Genomic DNA, 20,945 nt, shown 5'->3' on the forward strand with positions numbered 1-20,945 from the left:
TGGTGGACCATCAGAGGAGTTTGGAGTTTTCATCACTGTAATTATCTGATGTTAAATAAAGGCTACATAACTGCTGAAAGCTTTTTCCAGTCTTTTCATTCATAGGTTTCTTCTAAGAAGATATTTTCTATTGAATAATAAGTCTTCCTGAATTCTTACTAAAGAATTTCCCCTCTTGATTTATACTTTTTTTTCTTTTTCAATGTGTTGCCAAATGTACAATAAAAGAAAAATCTATCAATTCAATTCACAGTTTCTCTTCACTATGATTTCTCTGATGTTGAAGTAGGGCTGAGTGACCACTAAAGGCTTTTCCACAGTCATTGCATATAAAGCGTTTCTCTCCACTGTGCATTCTCTGATGAATAATAAGAGAAGAATTCTTACAGAAAGCTTTCTCACAATGATTACATTTGTAGGGTTTTTCTCCAGTATGGTTTCTTAGATGTACAATGAGGGAAGAACTCTCATTAAATGCTTTCCCACATTCATTACATCTATATGGTTTCTCTCCAGTATGAGTTCTCCGGTGTGCAATAAGGTGAGAGCTACAGTTAAAGGATCTTTCACATTGATTACATTTATAAGGTTTTTCACCAGTGTGAATTCTCCGATGAGCAACAAGGTGACAACTCTGGCTGAAGGATTTTCCACATTTATTACACTCATAGGGCTTTTCTCCAGTATGAGTCCTTTGATGTCTAACAAGGTGAGCCATCTGACTGCAGGATTTTCCACATTTATTACATTCATAAGGCTTGATTCCAGAATGAATTATTTCATGTTTAGTGAGGGCTGAGCGTTCTCTGAATGCTTTGCCACATTCCTGACAGTTATACGGTTTCTCTCCTGTGTGAGTTCTCTGATGGGCAATGAGATGGGAGCTCCAGCTGAAGGATTTTCCACATTCTGTACATTTATATGGTTTTGCTCCAGAGTGAGTTCTTTCATGTTTACTAAGCGCTGAGTAATCCCTGAAAGCTTTTTCACATTCATCACATTTAAAGGGCTTCTCTCCAGTATGCATTCTCATATGCGCAATAAGATGGGAGCTCCAGCTGAAAGATTTCCCACATTCAGTACATTCAAAAGGTTTCTCTCCAGTATGAGTTCTCTGATGTCCAATAAGATGTGAGTTCCAGTTGAAAGATTTCCCACATTCGTTACATACATAAGGTTTCTCTCCTGTATGAATTCTTTTATGTACAATTAGATGAGAATTCCAGCTGAAGGCTTTTCCACATTTATTACATTCGTAGGGCTTTATTCCAGTGTGAGTCCGTTCATGTTTAGTAAGGGCTGAACGATTCCTAAACACTTTTCCACATTTATCACATTCATAGGGTTTCTCTCCAGTATGAGTTTTCTTATGCTGGATAAGGTAAGAGCTCCAGATGAAAGATGTCCCACATTCATTATATTCATAGGGTTTCTCTGAGGTGTAAGTGCTTGTATGTTGAGTAAGGAATGAGTCATACCCGAAGACTTTCTCCCATTCATTGTATTTACACGCTTTCTCTACAGTACCAATTTTTTGATGCTCCATAAATGATGAGAAATAAAAGATATTCTCATATTCTTTGTAATCATACTGGTTTTCTCCAATATGAAGTCGTGGATGTTCATTAAATGATGGGTTCTGGTTAAAGATTTGATGGCATTCCTTATATTCATAGAGTTTTTCTCCTGTATGCATTCCCTTATGATCACCAAAATGTAGTATATGATTGAAAGATTTAACAGCATCAGTACATTTGAGAAGATTCTCTCCAGTTTGCATCCTTTCATGCTGAATAGGTTGTACAGACTGGTGCAAGGCTTTGTCATAATCATGATTTCCACAGGTAATCTTATCTGCATACATTATGGCTGAGTTACACCGCCAGCTTTCAGCATTTGTATCAGGCTTATAGAAATGTTCTATTTGAGAAACTCTCTGAGACGGAACTAAGTTTAAGTTCTGGCTATACTCTGCTCCAAGTTCACAGAATTCAGAACCTCTTTGAGACAGCACTTGCTTTTGCATGAAGACCATTTGCCTCATAGCTGTACTCTGGTTCATGTGATACATTTCTAATTGGTCTTTACATCCCAAGACTTCTAACCTGGAGAACCAAGGATCATCCCATATGTATCTTTCCAACTTCATGCTATGGGATTGTTCTTCCTCAAAAATGCTTTGTGTTGGGATCAATGCTTTGCTTTCAAGATTTCTCATCCACTCTGAAATAATCGGAAAAAAAGCCATGAGAGCACAGAGAAAAAAACTTCTAAGAACAGAGTGGGAAAAGTGAGATTTACTGTCCATATTATTGAAAAGGCAAATGTGGACTTATTTTTAAATAAAACTGTAACACAGAGAAAGATTGTAGTAGGGAAAAGGAGAATAGTGAAAAGTGAACAAAAAAAAGAATGTTAACCAGAATAAGTGTGTACTGGATACCAGCAAAAACCATTTAGGGGTATTTTCCCATGGAAAGGAAGACCAGAATAAGGGTGTGTGGTAAAGAGTTAACTGCATGGGGCGCCTGGGTGACTAGGCTGGTTAAGCGTCTGCCTTCAGCTCAGGTCATGATCTCAGGGTCCTGGGATCGAGTCCCACGTCAGGCTCCCTGGTCAGTGGGGAGCCTGCTTCTCCCTCTCATCCCCGCTCCTGCTCTCTCTTGTTCTCTCTCTCTCTCTCTCTCAAATAAATAAAATCTTAAAAAAAAAAAAGTTAACTGCATGCCTGAGTTGTTCAAACTTTGCACATTCCCACAAAGGCCTGTTTCATGACTAGACTTTGGCCAACTACCAGGAATTGAGGTCTTAGAATGGTACAAGAGTGTTTTGCATGCTTGAGGTCTTGAAGCACACTGTCTCGATATCTGTAAATAGTTCGTACAAATATCATTTATGGTGAACACCTGCTTTCCTTCTGGGGATCTGGAGCTTCAGTGATTGCAGTCAGTTATGCAGGCACTGTGCACCCAAATGTCCAATCCCCAATAAACACGTTGGACTCCCAGGCTCAGGCAAGCTTCCCTAGTAGATGACACTTCATACGTGTTGTCACAACTCACTGCTGAAGGAATTAAACGTGTCTTTTGCAACTCCACTGGAAAATGACTACTGAAAAGCTTGCACCTGGGTTTCCTCCGGACTTGCTTCATGTGCCGTTTCCCTTTGCTGACGTTGCTTTGTATCCTTTCACTGTCATAAACCATTACTCTGAATATAATGACTTTTGAGTCCTCTGAGTCCTTTTAGTGAATCACTGAACCTAAGGGTGGTCTGGGAGATCCCTGACAAAGGACACAGTGAATACTATTAAGGTAAAAAAGTAAGAAATAACTTGCTTACAAAAGTAAATAAGTAACCAGGCCTTTAACTAATGTTCTAATGATTAAAGTGTTCTAAATCATTTCTGTGTTACAATATCCTGACTCCTCCCCTATTTTGACACCTGCCCCGCCAAAAGGAGGGGGTGGGGTTAAGAGAAAGTATCACCAACAAAAGTTTTAAGCAAGGATGTTATCTATGATAATAAACTATCACATCATTTCCTATTTGTTCAGTCAGTGACAAAATTCATCAGCTCAAAAATCACCACACTTTAAGGATACTCGTACAGTTACAATTCTTCTAATAACTACGGAATCATTTGTAGGGTAATGACACAAGAGACAGACTTGAAAGGCAACATATTATGATAAAGACAAGGGAGGGATAGCCTGATATAATCTGTATTTAAAGGCTGACTCTGCACTATCCTTACAGGATGTTTCCAATAATTCCATAAGATCGTGAATCCAGGGGCGCCTGGGTGGCTCAGCTGGTGAGGCGACTGCCTTCGGCTCAGGTCATGATCCTGGAGTCCCTGGATCGAGTTCCGCATCGGGCTCCCTGATCGACAGGGAGTCTGCTTCTCCCTTGACCCTCCCCCCTCTCATGTGCTCTCTCTCTCTCAAATAAATAAAGTCTTTAAAAAAAAAAAAAGATCGTGAATCCAGTGAAATGTTTGGCAAATTCAATATAAGGAAGCCACCCATCATCATTGCTGAGGTGTCAGTCCTCCAACAACTGAAGGGTCTGTATTAGCTTCCTATTTCTGAAGTAACAAATTACCGCACGTGTTGCAGCCTCAGATAACAAACCTTATTACTTTACAGCTTTGGAAGTGAGAAGTCCAAAACGGCTTTTCCTAGGCTAAAATCAGGGTAGCCTCCCTCTAGAAGCTCTAGGGGAGAATCCACATCCTTGCCTTTTCCTGCTTTTAGAAGCTGCCTGCATTCTTTGGCTTACAGCTCCTTCTTCCATCTTCAAAGCCTATCGTTCCATCCCGTCTCCATCATCACATCTCCTTTCTCTGTCTCTGACACTACTGCCTCACTCTTATAAGGACCTTACGACTGCCCACTCAGATAATACGAGATAATCTCTCCAGCTCCAAATGTAGTCACATCTGAGAAGCCCCTTTGCCATATGAAGTACCATATTCATCAGTTTAAGACGTAGACATCTTTGGGGGGTAGGGGTGGGGGCTGTCATTGCTCACCCTACCCCAGGGTGTAAAGCCACAGACACCTGACCGGACCTAGACCCTTGTCCTCTTCCTCTCGGTTTTCTTCTCTATTCCCTCTACACCATTTCCTTCCTTTTACTATCCAAGTCCATTAAAAAAGGGGCTCTACTCTGCTCAACAACTGGCATTTATTACCAATTTCAAGCTTAGCTCCTAGAAGTTAGGGAATGATGACCATAAAGCTTGGAATCCTTCCAAAAGAAACTTTAGGAAATAGAGCTGACCAAATGAATCATTCTTGCCCAACTTTATATTCAATACTTGTGGCCTGAGTATCCAGCACCAGACACAAGACAACAAAGTACAGGCTAACCAGGAGGTTAGAATCTATGTGATGAGAGGACATACTAAACAGTTATGGACAATACACACAGTGTATCACTGAGAGACTGCAGAGATGTAGATGCTGGGTGGGTGGGAGGCTGAAAAAGGAGATCAGCACTGACAGAAACAACCCAGGAAGGTTTCACACAGAGAAATGACATAAGCTCGGCCTTCAAGCCTTGCTTGAGTACAGACAGACTGCTCTTATACGGCATGACCTAGTCAGAAAATGAGAAAAATAATAGAAAAAATTGGAAGGTCTTGAAATCTAGTCAGAGTTATTTAACAGGCTACTCTAACCACTATAGATTTACTGACAGAGACCTCATAATGGACGACTTCAGGAAGATAAATCTAGATATAACACTTGAGGTAACTAATAATAAGAATTTACACATTAACTTGAGCTAGAATTTTGTAAGGAAACTGAGAATGATGTTGGTGGAAGCTGAATGACACAGCTGACATTTCAGAGGCCGAAAATCTCAGGAGGTAGAAGACAGATTGCTTCTTGGAGAGGAAAGAGTGGGAGGTCAGGATGACTTCTCAATTTCCAGCTTAGGGGACTCACAGAAGGCTGGTGCCAGGGATGTGCATCAAGAAGAGGGGGAAACATCATCTAGAAGGAAGCAATGAGCTTCCTGATTTATCGAGATCAAGGAGATATCTGAGGTGGTTTGCAAGATGGCAGAAACGGGAGGAGGGAGCTGGTGGAACCACCTGGCCCAGGGTGGTAACTCAGGATGGTCAGCACCAAGTAGCAGAGTGAAAGCTACTGGAATTCATGAGCTCTTGATGGAAGGTTTCAGATCTGAACGGGGGCAACTGATGAGACTCCAAAAAAACACCAGTTCATTAGAATGGATGAGAAGACCTCCACCTTCAGGACTTAAGAGCAGGCTATGGCACACTGTTAAATTGAAAACAGCAAGATACAGAACAGTGTATATCATAATCTACTTTTAGATGAAAATAATCATATCCCTATATGTTTGTAGTTGTATAAAGAAACTGGAAAAATACAACAGAAATTATTAAAACTGATTATCTGCGGCAAGATGTCAGTAAAAAGGGCAAAAAAGGGGCAAAATAAGGGAAATTTCACCATTCCCTAAGAGCAACCATAACACTGGCAAAAACTGTCAGAATCAATTTCTTCAGAATTTTATAAATTAACCAGTCTTGAAGCAGCCAAGGGAAGAGTTTATTCAAGTAAAACAGCTGAATTTTTATAACAGTGAGCTTTGTGGCACTGTAAATTAACAGTCCCATCTCTGGCTCCCCAGCTCAGCAGCAGCCTTGGAAAATTACAGCCCTTATTTCTGGTCCTAGAGGTACTAGAGCTGGAGGTTTCCCAAAGCCTCACTCCCAAAGGACAGTCATTATTTGACCTATTTGGTGGTTCCCTGGAAGACCTCCCTTGAAAGGTTGTAAGGGGCTACAAGCCTCTACGGAGCAGGTATTTGTTAAACATTTACAGGCAATGTATTAAAAAAGTCGTACTGCCTGAGATGATGGAAAATAGCTGAGGAAACAAGACACAAAACCAAAAAGATTTTTAAAAAGCTGAGGGATGAGATGGTCACAGGGCTTTGAAAAGTTAGAGTATATTCCTGGGAATCTAGAACACCCATCATAATTAAACTATTACAAGCCAAAGAGAGGATCCTGAAAGCAGCAAGAGAGAAGAAATTCATCACATACAAGGGATCCTCATATGATTAACAGTTTATTCCTCTTCAGAAACCATGGGGGCTAGAAAGAAAAATACTGTCAACCAAGAATTCTGTACCTGACAAAACCTTCCTTCCAAATTGAAGAGGAAAGGAAAGCACTCCCAGATAAGCATCGTCTGAGAGTCTGCTAGTAAATCTGCCCTAAAAGAAATGAAGTCCTTTACGTTGCAATGTAAGGACGCTAGACAGTAAGTCAAAATATAGGGCACCAATAAAGATAACTACATAGGTAAATATAACAAGATGTTACAAATGCATTTTTTGTTTGTAACTTTTTTCCCTATCTTATTTAAAAGACAAAAACAAAGCAATAATTGTAAGTCTATGTTGATGGACATATGATATATACATGTAATTTGTGACAATAACAGCATAAATGGGGGAGAACAGAAATATACAGAAGGAAAATTTTTGTACACTATAAAATTAGTGGTATTAATCCAAACTAGAGAGTCACAAAATCAGATGTTAATTATAATCCCCAAACTAGAGAGTCATAAAATCAGATGTTAATTATAATCCCCAGGGCAACCTGGAGCTAAGAAAATAGCTCAAAATTTTATAGTAAAAAAGTGGTTACCTTTGTGTGTGCCCTGTGTGTGGAGGGGTATGGGAAGAATAATGTAAACAACAGCAGCAAAAGTAAATGAGATTTTTCACCTTACTCCTTTTATGTAGCTCTGGGTTTTTTGAGCCATGTAAATACATTACCTATATAAAAATCTTTAAAAAAGAAAAGAAGAAGAAGAAGGGGGGTCTGTGGCCCCTCGCTACAAGTCTGGCAATAAAGGAAATAAGAACAAATTAAAAGCAGGTAAGTGAGCGAGAAATCATTGAGAGAGGGACAGCAGAGAATATGAGAGGTGGTATCAGGAGAGTGGATGGCAAGGGAGGGAAACTGCAGCTCACAAAAACTGTTACCTTGTTAACAAGGTGGCCATCTTTGCTCTGTATCAACAGCTGCAAAAAAGTCAATACATGGGATAAAGCTCCTTGGAGGGAATTGTGAATGTCTGAGGAAGGTAACTCCTCACGGCCTCAGCCCAGTTCTCAAACAAAGAGGGCTTAGAGGAAAGTTCCTTGCTCCCACCTGGGGCCTGCCCTCACCTGGACAAGTGCTTTGAGGATATGCTTGTTCCACTGACCATGGCTCCTCTCCTTGCTCCAACAGAGAGATGACCTCCGGCTTGGCAATCTGATTCCCTGTGCGTGGAGGAAAAACACAGCTTTGTAAACTGCCTTTGCCTATTCTTCCCTGAGTTCTCACTCAGGCAGAGTAAGCACAGTCTCTCCCACTTCATGCTTTATAAGCATTAGGAATTAGTCCTTGAACATCAGGGCTCAAGATCATCTCAATCCTTCTGAGATGCCCATGAGGTCTTTTTTTAGATTTACCAAAGAGTGTTATTGGTTGGTGGTGGTGGTGTTAAGGATTGATAACTTTTTTTTTTAAAGATTTTATTTATTTGACAGAGAGAGACACAGCGAGAGAGGGAACACAGGCAGGGGGAGTGGGAGAGGGAGAGGCAGTGACCTGAGCTGAAGGCAGATGCTTAACAACTGAGCCATTCAGGCGCCCCAAGGATTGGTAACTTTTTTTTTTAAAGATTTTATTTATTTATTTGAGAGAGAGAGAATGAGAGATTGAGAGCACGAGAGGGAAGAGGGTCAGAGGGAGAAGCAGACTCCCTGCCGAGGAGGGAGCCCGATGTGGGACTCGATCCCGGGACTCCAGGATCATGACCTGAGCCGAAGGCAGTCGCTCAACCAACTGAGCCACCCAGGCGCCCGATTGGTAACTTTTTAAATTGAGATAATATCAGTTTCAGGTATACATGATTCAATATTTGTATACATTGTGAAATGGTAATAAAAATCTAGTTAATATTCATTACCACAGTTATAGCCTGTGAGCTTTTAAACAGAGTAGCAGAAAGTATTGCAATGGAAATTGCTTCATTTACTCAGGCAGCTCCGCCTTACCCACAGAGAGCAGATGCCGATAGGTCTCCAGCATCACATCGCGGTACAGGGTCCTCTGAACAGGGTCCAGCCGCCCCCACTCCTCTTGGGTGAAGTCCACCGCCACATCCTTGAAGGTCACTGGTTCCTAAAAGAGCACAGATGTTCCTCCTCAGCCTGCTGCCACACCCTCCCATGTTCTCCAGGGATAGAGTGAGGCTGACTGCACGGGGCAAGAGACAGGGTATAGGGGAACTGTCCTGGGTACGTTCAGTTCTCTAACTGATCTGGGTCAGGTCCCACTGGGAGCAACCCAAGGGCCCTGTATTTGGGATGCACTCTTAGGGAATTGGGTATGTGGCCCCATAACAACCACAATGAAGATGAGCAGGTCTCTCCTAAGGCTCTTATCCAACTCTAGTAATACTGGCTAGTAAGAATGTGACTCCCACCAGGGCAATGCCCGCCTTCTCCTCTGGAAATGAAGATACTTAAGACCACAAGCGCTGGGCTGGAGTCTGCTCAACATGCGGATCTAGGACCTGGATGGATGATCTAAATATTCACAGGCTGTCTTCCTGGCCACTACAGGGAGGTTTCCATTTCCAGATCTTTTCTGTCCCAAGGACTGGAGCTCAGAGTGAGACAGGTTTGAGGAGAGCAGCCCAGGCCAAAGAGAATCAGCTATGGCTGTTGTCAAAAAGCACTTGAGTTTTGGGGCGCCTGGGTGGTGCCGTGGGTTAAGCCTCTGCCTTCGGCTCTGGTCATGATCCCAGGGTCCTAGGATCCAGCCACACATCAAGCCCCACGTCAGGCTCCCCACTCAGCAGGGAGTCTGCTTCTCCCTCTTCCTCTGCCCCTCCCCCTGGTTGTGTTCTCTCTCTGTCAAATAAAAAAAACAAAACAAAACTTAAAAAAAAGCACTTGAGTTTTAAAATGTTCCAACTGAGCTTTTTAGGAAAAACAGAAGCAGGAATGCTCACTAGAAAACTAGAGAGGAAGATGAATGATAACATAAGTCTGAGTTTGGCAACAAATGCATCCCTCACCGTGCTCTCTCTTTTCAAGATTTACTTATTTGAGAGAGCGAGAGCACGCACACGTGCAAGTGAGGGAGCACGAAGGGCGGGAGGAGGGGGAAAGGGAGAAGCAGACTCCCCACTGAGTGGGGAGCCCGACACAGGACTTGATCCCAGGACCCCGGGATCATGACCTGAACTGAAGGCAGATGCTTACCGACTGAGCCACCCAGGGGCCCCTCTCACAGTGCTCTTAAGCACTCAGTTATCTCGGCAAGTCCAGGGTGGAGTATGCCCTCCCTTGTGGTGGCAGTGGGAGTGAGCTGTCACATGGGTAGTATGTTAGAATCCCCACAGGCCCTGACAGCTTCTAGGTTCTCCCCTCCATTGGGACACTGGCTTTCTGGTCTACCTCTGTCTGTGTCAGTGAACTTCCACTCTGAGAGTCCTGTGAGCCTCTACCCATATGCCTTCACAGCCTGCTGTGTCACTGCCTTTCCCATGGCCATCCTTTCTGCCCCTGCTAGTCAAGGCAAACTGAGCTTGTTATCTCTGATCAGGGTCAACTGTCATGACTGGGTCTTGTGTGCCAACTTTTACTCTGTCAGTCTCAATTGCTCCCCTTCCACCTTCACACAATGCTTGGCTTAAAACACAGAACTGATTCTGCTGCAGTGATTCCATTACTCCAAAACGCACTTAAAACTGCTCAGCACAACCTCTCAGTGAAACTATGCCTAACCTTGGACTCATCAAGGCCAATACCTTGGTTTTCTTTTTTAGACCTGCCTAGGCCTCAGTTTCCTTGATGGGTGATGCTTCTATGTTTTACATAACATAAACTTTTTAATTTAAATGAACATTTGGACAGAGAAGTGCACAAAGCCTAAATGAGCTGAAATCATAAGCTCAGTGTCCTTTCACGGAGCCATCACACCAGGGGGAACAGGTGGGAGGCCATATTTTCTAACCAGGATTCTCCTGCTGTGCTCACTTCATACCACCTAATTTCCCCAGAAGGTGGTATCTACTTGATGGCTTACAAGCTCACCTATACTTAACAGGGTTCAAACCCACACCCTGGCAGCTATCAACCTGGTGAACTGAGCCACAAGTCAACCACCAGGCTAACCACCCCTCCCAAGACCATAATGGAATCCCCGTGCACAAATTTAAAAAGGTATAGAAGAACTACATCTAGTAGACACTGAAGGACTGAAAGTGATTCTGCAACCTTTAATCAAATAGTGGACATTGGCAATGATCATCAACAACTGCTGAATCACACATGAAAGGCAGACAGGGAACGAACATGTCTAAATAACATGAAGACTAATGGAGAGGCAGCTATTGTTAGCCTAATACATCACATCATCCGAAAATGGGATCACCAGACATCCTGTGCCCACTAATGCAACACAGTAGGAAGGACTCAGCACCACCACCAATGATGTAATCTTGCCCAAAATATGGGACCTGAATCTACTCAGCCCTCCAGTCCAATGATCAGTTTACAGGAGACAAAGGGAAGAGGAACTCACCCAATGACATCAAGAGAGCAAAATCAGGCAAATCAACAAGACAAGTGACCTAATTTCTTCAGTATATGAAGCACACGTAACGTGTGGTCCTTTTTTGGATCCTCATTTGAACAAACCAACCATAAAAGGTATTTTGGGGACAAGTGGAAAAAGCTGAACATTGCCTGGGTATTAGCTAATAAGGAATTACTGTTAATTTTATTGGGTGTGATAAAGGTAGTGATAAAGGTATTTCCTAAAAATTATGTACCTTTTAGAAATACACACTTAAGTGTTTATAAGCAAAATGACAGAACAACTGAGATCTGCTTTAAGATATTCCAGTTTTCAAAAAGTGCCAGGATAGATGAAAAGAAAGGCAGAAAGCTGATAGCTGATGGTTGTTGTTACTGAACACGGGTGTTTGTAATAATGCCCCCCACTGAGATGTTCACATCCTAAACCCCAGAACCTATGACTGTTATCTTAATATGACAAAGGGACTTTGCACAGGTGTGATTATGTTAAGGATATTGATTTGGGAAGATTATCTTGTATCATCCAGGTGGGCTCAGTATAATCACAAAGGTCCCTTTAAGTGGAGGAGGAGGGTCTGAGTCAAAGCAGGAGATGGGACATTGGAAGCAGAGGTTGGCGTGATGCACGTTGAAGATGGAGGTGGGGACCGTGAGCCAAGAAATGCAGATAACCTCCAGAAGCTGGAAAAAGCAAAGAAACAGATTCTCCCCTGGAGCTTCCAAAGGGAACACAGCCCTACAGAGACCCCCCCCTTTCTTTTGTCTTTGAGAAATATTATCATTTATTGACTTCTGAGGGGGAGAAGACATAACAATATATGCCAAACAAGAGGCATCAATGGGAAGATAGAGCTGGCCGATTGCCAAGAGCCTATAGACCCATTTTAGACTCCTGAGCTCTAGAACAAGAGAGTAAATTTATATTGTTCTAAGCCGTTAGGTTTGCAGTGATTTGTTACAATGGTAATAGGAACTAACACAAGGTTCAGATTCCACCTTATGGTTTAAAAATCCCCCAAAGTTTTTTAAGAATGGGAAATACCCAGAAGAGGCCATTGGCAGGTGGTGTCCCACACACTGTTGCAAGATGGGGAACAGAGAAAGTGTGCCAGACCAAGGAAACAGCAGAGGAGATCCCAGCCCCACAGGTTAGAAGGGGCTACAGTGCAAGAAGTTCCCAGGGGAGACTCTGGGCCCTGATCTTAAATGATACAGTGAAGGCAGGAGTGAGAACCAGGCTGAAAACAGGTGAGTCTGTACTCAGGAGAGCCTTGCCGGTTGTCCCACCTCCCAACTGGCCACTCCACCTTGTGGGCAGCATGACCATCAACTGCCCTGCACTTACACTTGGGCAACACTGCCCAGACCCTTCTCACACACAAGAATGTGTGAGGTTCTAAGGCTGCTCAGGTGACCAGCAACCCTGGAGTTGAAACCTCTTCCACAGGACACGGGTTTGGGAGGTCTGTGGCTTGACAGTCAACTGCATACCCGGGAAACCGGAAGCACAACCAACTTGATGGTCCTGGCCCAACCAGGTCCACGGAGCTTAGAGTGAGACTTGTTGGGAGGCAGATACACAGACACATAAATACAAAGGGAGGCCAATCAGGAACCAGACTGGTTCAGCCACAGCAAAGCAGGATGCTCAAAGACAGCCTCACTGCTCTTTCCTGGCAAACACAGACCAGAGGAGCCCTGGACACATGAGGAACATGTGCAGCACAGGCGGCGACCACCAAAATCAGGGGCCAAAAGGAAAATAGAATATGGGCAGCAGATACATCCAACTTTCGGTGAACTGCAATTCCATTTCCCCGATTGGAGATTTCAGTATAAAACAAGACAGGGCCATACCAGATGGGCTCTGAAAGAGTAAGAATTCCTTGAACACGAAGACACAGCACTTGCTTCAGGAGGCCCACCAACGTAACAGAAGGCCTCAGAAACAGAACAAATATAAAGGAACAGGACAGATTTTTTTTTTTTTTTTTTTAATACAAGGGTTCTTAAAACAAGACACAAAAACACTAGCCCTAAATAAAGCCAGGTGTGTTTGACAAAAATATCCTGGAAAACAGCTGACTGGTAAGACACCACAAAGTTAAGACAAGCTACAGACTGGGAAAAGACAGTGCGTATAAGGCAAAGAATCAGGATCCAGAATGCCTACATCTCAACAGGTCAGAGAGTACACAAATCTAATGAGAGAGAAACACCGATGATTAGTAATGATATGAAAACAGACTCAATCTCACTAGCAATCAAGGAAGTGCAAAGTAATACAATAAACCTTTTTGGTCTTGAGATAAGCAAAAATTAAAAGACCTGACACTGCCAAGTGGCAGCAAAGATGCAGGGAAACAGGCACTATTCTACAGAGTGGTGACAAGAGGCTTTGTACCTTCAAAGGGCCACATGGCAGCACTGGTCATATTGAAAACACACATGCACCCTAAAACTAAGCATAATTCTGCTTCTAGGGGTATGTCTACATTAACATATATATGTGTGCACAAAGTGAAATTACAAGAATGTTCACACAGCTTTTCCTGGAATAGCAAAAATGGTGGGGGCAGGGAACTTCTAAGCCCATCCATGAAAAGGATGAACAGAGGACAAAAGGAATGAACTTATCACATGGATGGACCTTAAAGTCGGCCTTGAATAAGCAAAGAAAGGCATAGAAAAGCTAGATAGGAAAAGCACTGCTTTAAAAAAAATAGAATAGGGGCACCTGGCTGACTCAAGTCAATAGATCATGAGACTCCTGATCTCAGGGTTGTGAGTTCGAGCCCCACTTTGGGTATAGAGATGACTTAAAAAAAAAAAAAAATCTTTAAAAAATAGAATATTACTAAGTGATACATATAGAAATAGATGATGTATGAGTGTGAAAATAAATTAGCCATGTACACACCATAAGCAGTCATTCTGCGTAAGCATGGGAAAAGAATGTGACTGGACACTGTGTAAAAGGAAAACTAAGCAAATATGACAAAACATTAACTGTTCATTTAGAGTAATGGAGACCGTGTTTGATTACTTTTCATACTTTTCTGTAATTATGGGATTTGTCCAAACAAAACTTTAAACAAGTAAGTATTTCCAGGGGCATCCAGGTGGCTCAGTTGTTAAGCGTCTGCCTTTGGCTCAGGTCATGATCCCAGTCCTGGGATCGAGCCCCGCATCGGGCTCCCTGCTCAGGGGGAAGCCTGCTTCTCCCTCTCCCACTCCCCCTGGCTTGTGTTCTGTCAAATAAATAAATAAAATCTTAAAAACAAAAAAGTATTTCCAGATTTCCAGTAGATGTTATCAAAGTAGAAGAAATCATGGACTGCCAAACAGGAAGAAAAAAAATACCCCCAGCTGAATAGCTCTATGTTGGGGCCCAGAGTTCATTGGAGGCCTTGAAGATGCAGAAAATGCAAAACCAAGACTGGATGTTAAACAGAAAGAAGAGATGGGGGAAGTCAGGGACCAGTCTTACCAGCTGTGGGTACAAGAGGGATCCTAGAAGCTAGGACAGGAAGGAGTGAGCCGTTCCATTCCCAGGTAACCCTTACTTAAACTTGTACTTTACAAACATCTGCCAGGATGACTGGAAAATGTCTCACCCAAATTTCCTACAATCATTCTTAACACATTTCACCTTGTACATATGTATGAGCACTTACCAGGGCTCTCTACAGCACTTTATGGAATCTGCTAACCAGCCGCCTTGGGAAGATTTGAGGGAAGATGCAGAGGGTGCTGAGATGGGTTTCAGCTCCTGCATTATCTGAAATCATGGACAGTTGGCCCATTCATGGAATCTGGGGAAATTCAGATGTACTTCTTTGGCATCTTCACAATTTCATTAGTATTTTAGTGCAAGTTCTTTGCAGAGAAGGAAAACAACTAACTATGTGCACATCCTCAAGACAACAAGAGATGAGTGCGGAGTATAACTGTTGTTTATGTGCATGTTTATCATGCAGAAAGCATTGGTGGATTGTTATACAGGGGTTTGAGAGTTTCCACATTTGAGGAAGCTGGCTGGAGTATTTTTTAGATGGGATATTATTATTTTCCCTATTCTTCAAAATAATTGGATCTGGGCTCCCACTAGTTGAAACTTCACTATCTAACATGTTCCCCAAAATGGACTACTCAGATAACAAGGGATGACAGCACTTGAAGTTTTCACCAGGTGAATGCTTTATTTCAGTATTTAATTTGGAGGGAACAATAGAAGGACATACGGAGCTCTTGTTAGTGTTCCTGATGACCTCGCTTAATATAAAACTCCCATGATTCAAGTCTTGAGTTTTCCACAGGGAAAAATCCGAAGTGAGTGTGGGGAGGGGGCGAGGAGCATGTACTCAGAAATCACAACTCTTCAGACATTGGAGGGTGTTGTCATTTTAATTCTCCATTTTATTTTCTCAGCATTAACCCTAGTAATTCTCAGAAACCCTCACATAAATTAACAGCAGAGTGCAGGCCAGTGGTTATTAAGGTTTCTTCACAGCATTTTATTACAGCTAACTTCTGTTCCCAAGCGACTGATTCGGGGCCCATCTTTCAGCCTAGCCTCACTGCTGATTCTGTTACAGAATCTAAAAAGGACTATGTATCATAGCAGCAGCGAACACCACAGTCACCCAAGTTCTGATGCCAAACCACCACCACTCTGCGTCCCGTGGTTCGGGCCCGGCTGCCTTCCTAGGACAGCAGTGCTGCCATGTGGGAGCAGCGAGCTTGCGATGCACTTCGCCAGTCAGCTTTGAAACTGGGAGATTCCATTACATTTTTTTTTTTAATTTGGGGGAGGCATAAAGTTGAAATTTTATTAATATTTATATATCTCAATATCTCATATTTGCTTTATCCATTATTTTAACTTAAAAAAGAAAAACCTAAATATAGTAATGAAACTATTTTTCTTCATCTTTCATAGTAGGGAGTCAAAAAGGTAAATGTAAATTTCATGAATCAGGATGAAAATCTCTCATTTAGAAATATGGAGATAACCCTAAGGAACCAAAAACAGTAAGTTAAAAATGGCTGCCTCTGAATCATAAGAAGAAATAAAATGTTGATATGCACTACAACATAAATGATCCTTAAAAACAGAAACCAGACACGAAAGGCCATATATTGTATGATTCCCTTTATGTGAAATGTCCAGAATAGACAAATAAATAAATTAGTAGTTGCCAGGGGCTGAGGGCGGTGGGAACAGGGAGTGACTACTAATGGGTTCACGATTTCTTTTTGGGGTGATGAAAATGATCTAGAAGTAGATATTGGATGGTAACGGTTGTCCAATTCTGTGAATATATGAAAAATCACAGAACTATACACTTTAAGAGGGTGAACCTATGGTATGCGAATAATATTTTAATACAGTTGTTATAAAAAAAGTTTTGTTTGTAAGTGGCTGCCTCTCATGAAGAGGCTGGGCAGGAGAAAAGGGAGATGACACCTTTCCAATACCACCTACCCCGCGCTACCCTATTTCCTGCCACCTTTCCCGCATCAACTCTGCTGCCCTATTTCTCTCAGGAGCCGCCCTTATGCCCTTACAGTCACAAAGTTCCCCTGCTTTGACTCCCTTACACCTCTCAGGTCTTCTCCTAGGCCCTGGTCACACTGACGCCTGAAACGCAAGCCTGCTTCCCACAGCCCCCTTCTCCCCACGCTCCTGCCAGGGACACCCTTCCAGCCACATCTTAGACACGGGCGCCTCCTGCTCCCAATACTTATGAGGCTCTTTATTACCACCAGGATGGAGCCCTGGCTCTGCAGCAGGCATTCGGGGCCTGGCAGCATTCGTCCTAGCCTCTCCATCCTAAATTCTAATTGGGGTCAGCCTTCACCCAGATGCTGGTCATGCGGTATCCCTGCCCCCCGCACCCAACACACACCAGTGGCGCTATACAAGGCCAGGCCTCTGCTCACCAGGCTGCTGAATCCCTTTCACCTCTTGGTGCAAGTGTGTCATGTCTCCCGGCAGTCTCTCTCCCCACAGTGGAGGGATTCCGGCTGCTCTGCGCCCCAATGACTCAATGCAGACTGACCCACTTCCCAAGACATTAGTTGGGCTCGGCTCCTCCAAGGCTTGGGGCCTCCCTAAGCGTCTCAAGCTCATGTCCTGAACCACATACACACCACCAGCAGGCCATGAGGTCTCGGTAGCTGAGTGAACCATCTTGGAAAAGGGACTGAGAATTCCTCAGAACCAGGGCTCGAACTCGTCCATGTTCCCCTCTCAGCAAGCACAGAGCTCACAGGACAGCATCAAACTGAATCAGGCACTGAATACATGAGGTAAGGTGGGAGGAGGAAAGGGGGGCTGCCAGCTAAAAGGGTTGCCCCTGATCCCCCAAAACAACACACAGCACAGCTAGGGCTCAGGAATGTGAAGAGGCTGGTTGATAATGTGGCTCCAAGTCATAGAAAAATGTTTAAATTCTTCCTGAATGCTCAGAAAGCAATAAACTTCTGGCCAACTCCTTCTCTACCCAAACTCTAGCTGTTATACGGTGAGGAACACATAGACTAGGGTGGCGGGGGACCACCTGGACACCTTAGGGAACAGGACAGCCCTTCAGGAAAAAGTAGAAGCCCACCTCACCTGGATCTGGGCTGTTGGAAGCCCAGGGGCCCTCCTCTCCTCCTCGGGGTTCTCTTCCACATGCCAGCTGGAGTCCTGAGGACACAGAGCTGGGGAGGAAAACAAAGTCACAGAGGCAGCTCTCCCTGCCAGAACTATGCCCACATAAGTCCTTTATCCTGGGGGGAGGGCTCAGGGAGAGCCAGTTCCTGGCCCTCTCTGCTGGGCAAAGGAAAAGACTCATCTCCCCATTTTATAGATGAAGGAAATGGGGCTCAGGGAAGATAAGGGATGTGCCTAAACATGAACCCTGCACTGCCCCCCTTTGCTCTGAGGCACTGTCTAGGAGAAGCAGTGCCATTCACATCCTTTCTGGGCCTGAGCCACAAATGGCCACACATTTATTCTCATGCACCCTGTCCTGGAGGTGTCACCATCACTTTATCTCCCAGTGCCATGTTCTGATCCTTTCCTGTTCCAGCTCTGCACAGAGACAGATCTGGACCAGAGTCCCCCACTCTCCCAAGCCCTAAATCCCCCAGCTCTGATTCCTGGCCAAGGAAGGTCAGTTCTGGGAGAAGCCAGGACAAGCAGCCAACATGGCCAATGGGGACACAGGCTCTTAACTCACCCCAGGAGGCCCATGGGTCAACAGCCGCCATTCCCCAGGACTGGTCTGTAAGGACACCTGCACCAGATCAGGTAAGGACAAGTAAAGGAAAGGCACTGTGACAACAATCCTAGTGACTAAAGGCAACAAAATGGAAAAGGAGATCTGCCTCACTAACGGGTGTAACAAAGTTCCATAAACAGAACCCAAGGGCATGTGACAAAATCCAACATAATAAGCTAGATTTATACCAGAAATGCATAGGTAAGTCACTACTAGAAAATTTGATGTGATGTAGCCACAGAACAATTAAGAACAGAATCCCTTAAACAGCTAAGGAGATATCTAATAAAATGTTTAACATTACCTAATTTTTAAAAAAAATCTAAGTAGTAAGACACTCCCCCTCGATGTCTTCACTGACAGATATATGAAACCTAACTTAAAGATAGTATACCACTGACATCACACTATTTAACACTATTCTTAAATTACATGCCAATGCTATAAAAACGAAAAACAAAAATAAAGGTAAAATATAGCAGTGATAGAGAAATTCTGATTGGATGTATGACTGTCTAAGAAATCCCACAAATCACTAGAAAATCTCTTAGAACTAATAAGACATCTTAGGACTATAAAATATACAAAAATCACATGGTGTTTTACACCAACAAGTTTCCCTTTTCACCAACAACCAAGTTGTTTTTCTTTTTAATCTTTTTTTAAAGATTTTATTTATTTATTTGACACAGCGAGAAAGGGAACACAAGGGGGAGAGGGAGAGGGAGAAGCAGGCTCTCCGCTGAGCACAGAGCCCGATTCGGAGCCTGACCTCAGGACCCTGGGATCAGGACCTGAGCCGAAGGCAGACGCTTAATGACTGAGCCACCCAGGTGCCCGTTTTTTTCTTTTTTAAATGTCACTCAGTTCTAATTCTATACCAAGACCAAGAGACCCCCTCCATCTCCCAAAACCCTCAGCTCCTGCCCAGGTTGACCCCTGGCTGCAGCAGGTTGCTGCTGAGGCGGCCCAGAAGAAACAGAATTTGGACTCACCCCACGAGGCCCACGGGTTGATGGCTGCCATCTCACAAGATCAACTGACCAGGTGCCTGCCCAGGTGCACAGGATTCGGGTGATTCACGGAATGCAAATGCAGTACCAACCTAATGACAAATGGAAAACACAAAAGTGGTCCTTTCTCTGGAGAAGATCCAGAGGGAACAAAGACAGCCCATCCACAGAAGCAACAGAAGACTTCTGGGGAGCATTATAAGAAAACAGAATTTAGGGATGCCAGGATGGCTCAGTCAGTTAAGCATCTGCCTTCGGCTCAGGTCATGATCCCAGCGTCCTGGGACTGAGTCCCACGTGGGGCTCCTTGCTCAGTGGGGAGCCTGCCTCTCCTGCCTGCTGTTCCCCCCTGCTTATGTGCGCTCTCTCTCTCTGACAAATAAAATCTTAAAAAACAAAAAACAAAAAACAATTTACATGTCAAAAACAACAGAATGAAGAGTGAGTTGAATAAGCTGAAAAAAAGAGCACAATCCAGGATGAGAGGGTGGAAATTTGTCAATGGCTCCCAAGAGACAGCCAGTGACAACTTCCAGGTAACTTTTCGGTGACTTACAAAAATTACTGTAAAATCTACCTGCACCACCCAAAAAATCAGTGGCTGCCTAGAGCTGGCGGGGAGGGAGGAATGCGGACTGACCGCTTAATGGGTGCAGGGGTTTCTTTTGGGAGGTGATGAAAATGTTCCGGAATTAGATAGTTTTTTATTTCACAACTCTCTAAATATACAACAAAAACCACTGACTTGTAGTCTACAATGGTTAATTTTATGTTATGCAAATTTTACCTAGAAGGAAGGAGGGGAGACAAGCAAGAAATCAACCTGCAAAACCTACCAGGCCCAAGCCTGTCTGTTTCCTGGTGTGGAGCCCAGACCACCAACTCCCTAGGTTCCAAGTCTTTGTGCAAGTCCCGAGACCTCTCTGGGGTTTCAAGGCCAACTGGCAGAGCTCTGCGGATTCCTGAGAGTGTGTTTAAAGCACCAGGACGCCTACTGGGCCCCGGGAACACCGGGATCTGTGCCAAAATTCAAAGTAGGCAAACTATTCTGCACCGTTGTTTGCAACTTAACAAAGTCCGCGGTCACCGCAAGCTTAAAGGAACCGACGCCTGTTCCCCTCCCACGTTCGACGTCGTCCTTCAGCGCCTCCGGTGAACCCGCGGGGACGAGAAACGCCCGCTGGGGAAAGAAAGGTGTTCATTCCCGTTAAGGGCCTCAGAGGCGTCCTCATCACCTGCTGCCGGGCCTCCCGCCCGACCTCCTCTACTACCCCCGGGGCGCATGCGGTGCTCAGGTGCCCGGACCGGCGAGCGGCCCGCCTTACCTGGTCAGCGGCTCCCGGCCTCCCGCCCCTGCGAGCCGGTCCCCGCCGCTCTCGGCAAGCGACTTAGCAAACTCGGGACCGCTCGGCCGGGGGCGTCCGGCTTTTGTTCCGCTCCAAGGTTCGGCCCGGCGGTGCACTTGGGATCCTCGCGCGCGGCGGGGGAGACAAAG

The 20,945-nt window shown here is 44.1% G+C and overlaps 1 protein-coding gene across 7 annotated transcripts; it reads right to left on the reverse strand.

The window, feature by feature from the left end:
* Nucleotides 1-204: 204 nt before the first annotated feature.
* Nucleotides 205-20,908, reverse strand: ZNF606 (zinc finger protein 606). Of its 7 annotated transcripts, none has more exons than XM_027619654.2 (7): nucleotides 20,776-20,908; nucleotides 19,433-19,542; nucleotides 18,396-18,452; nucleotides 17,786-17,874; nucleotides 8,608-8,734; nucleotides 7,732-7,827; nucleotides 205-2,223 (listed from the first exon to the last, which is right to left on the reverse strand). In XM_027619654.2, exons 2-7 carry the CDS (start codon nucleotides 19,461-19,463, stop codon nucleotides 248-250), a joined length of 2,376 nt encoding a protein of 791 aa, XP_027475455.1. In that variant the 5' UTR covers nucleotides 19,464-19,542; nucleotides 20,776-20,908; the 3' UTR covers nucleotides 205-247. The 7 variants fall into 7 exon arrangements, with proteins under 7 accessions (XP_027475455.1, XP_027475456.1, XP_027475457.1 ...); XM_027619655.1 differs by lacking the exon at nucleotides 20,776-20,908 and adding an exon at nucleotides 20,287-20,419; XM_027619656.2 differs by lacking the exon at nucleotides 18,396-18,452.
* Nucleotides 20,909-20,945: the final 37 nt, after the last annotated feature.

This window comes from Zalophus californianus, chromosome 17 (assembly GCF_009762305.2).
Source record: "Zalophus californianus isolate mZalCal1 chromosome 17, mZalCal1.pri.v2, whole genome shotgun sequence".
Lineage (NCBI taxonomy): Eukaryota > Metazoa > Chordata > Mammalia > Carnivora > Otariidae > Zalophus > Zalophus californianus.

Bases quoted from the DNA above. Each gene is read 5' to 3' on its own strand.
- ZNF606 (XM_027619654.2), bottom strand. From the start codon at position 19,463: ATGGCAGCCATCAACCCGTGGGCCTCGTGGG. The intron at 17,875-18,395 runs GTGAGTTAAGAG...TTTCCTCCCCAG, and splicing joins TGACCCATGGGCCTCCTGGG to CTCTGTGTCCTCAGGACTCC. The intron at 2,224-7,731 runs GTGAGGGCAGGC...CGATTATTTCAG, and splicing joins TCCTCAAAGCACTTGTCCAG to AGTGGATGAGAAATCTTGAA.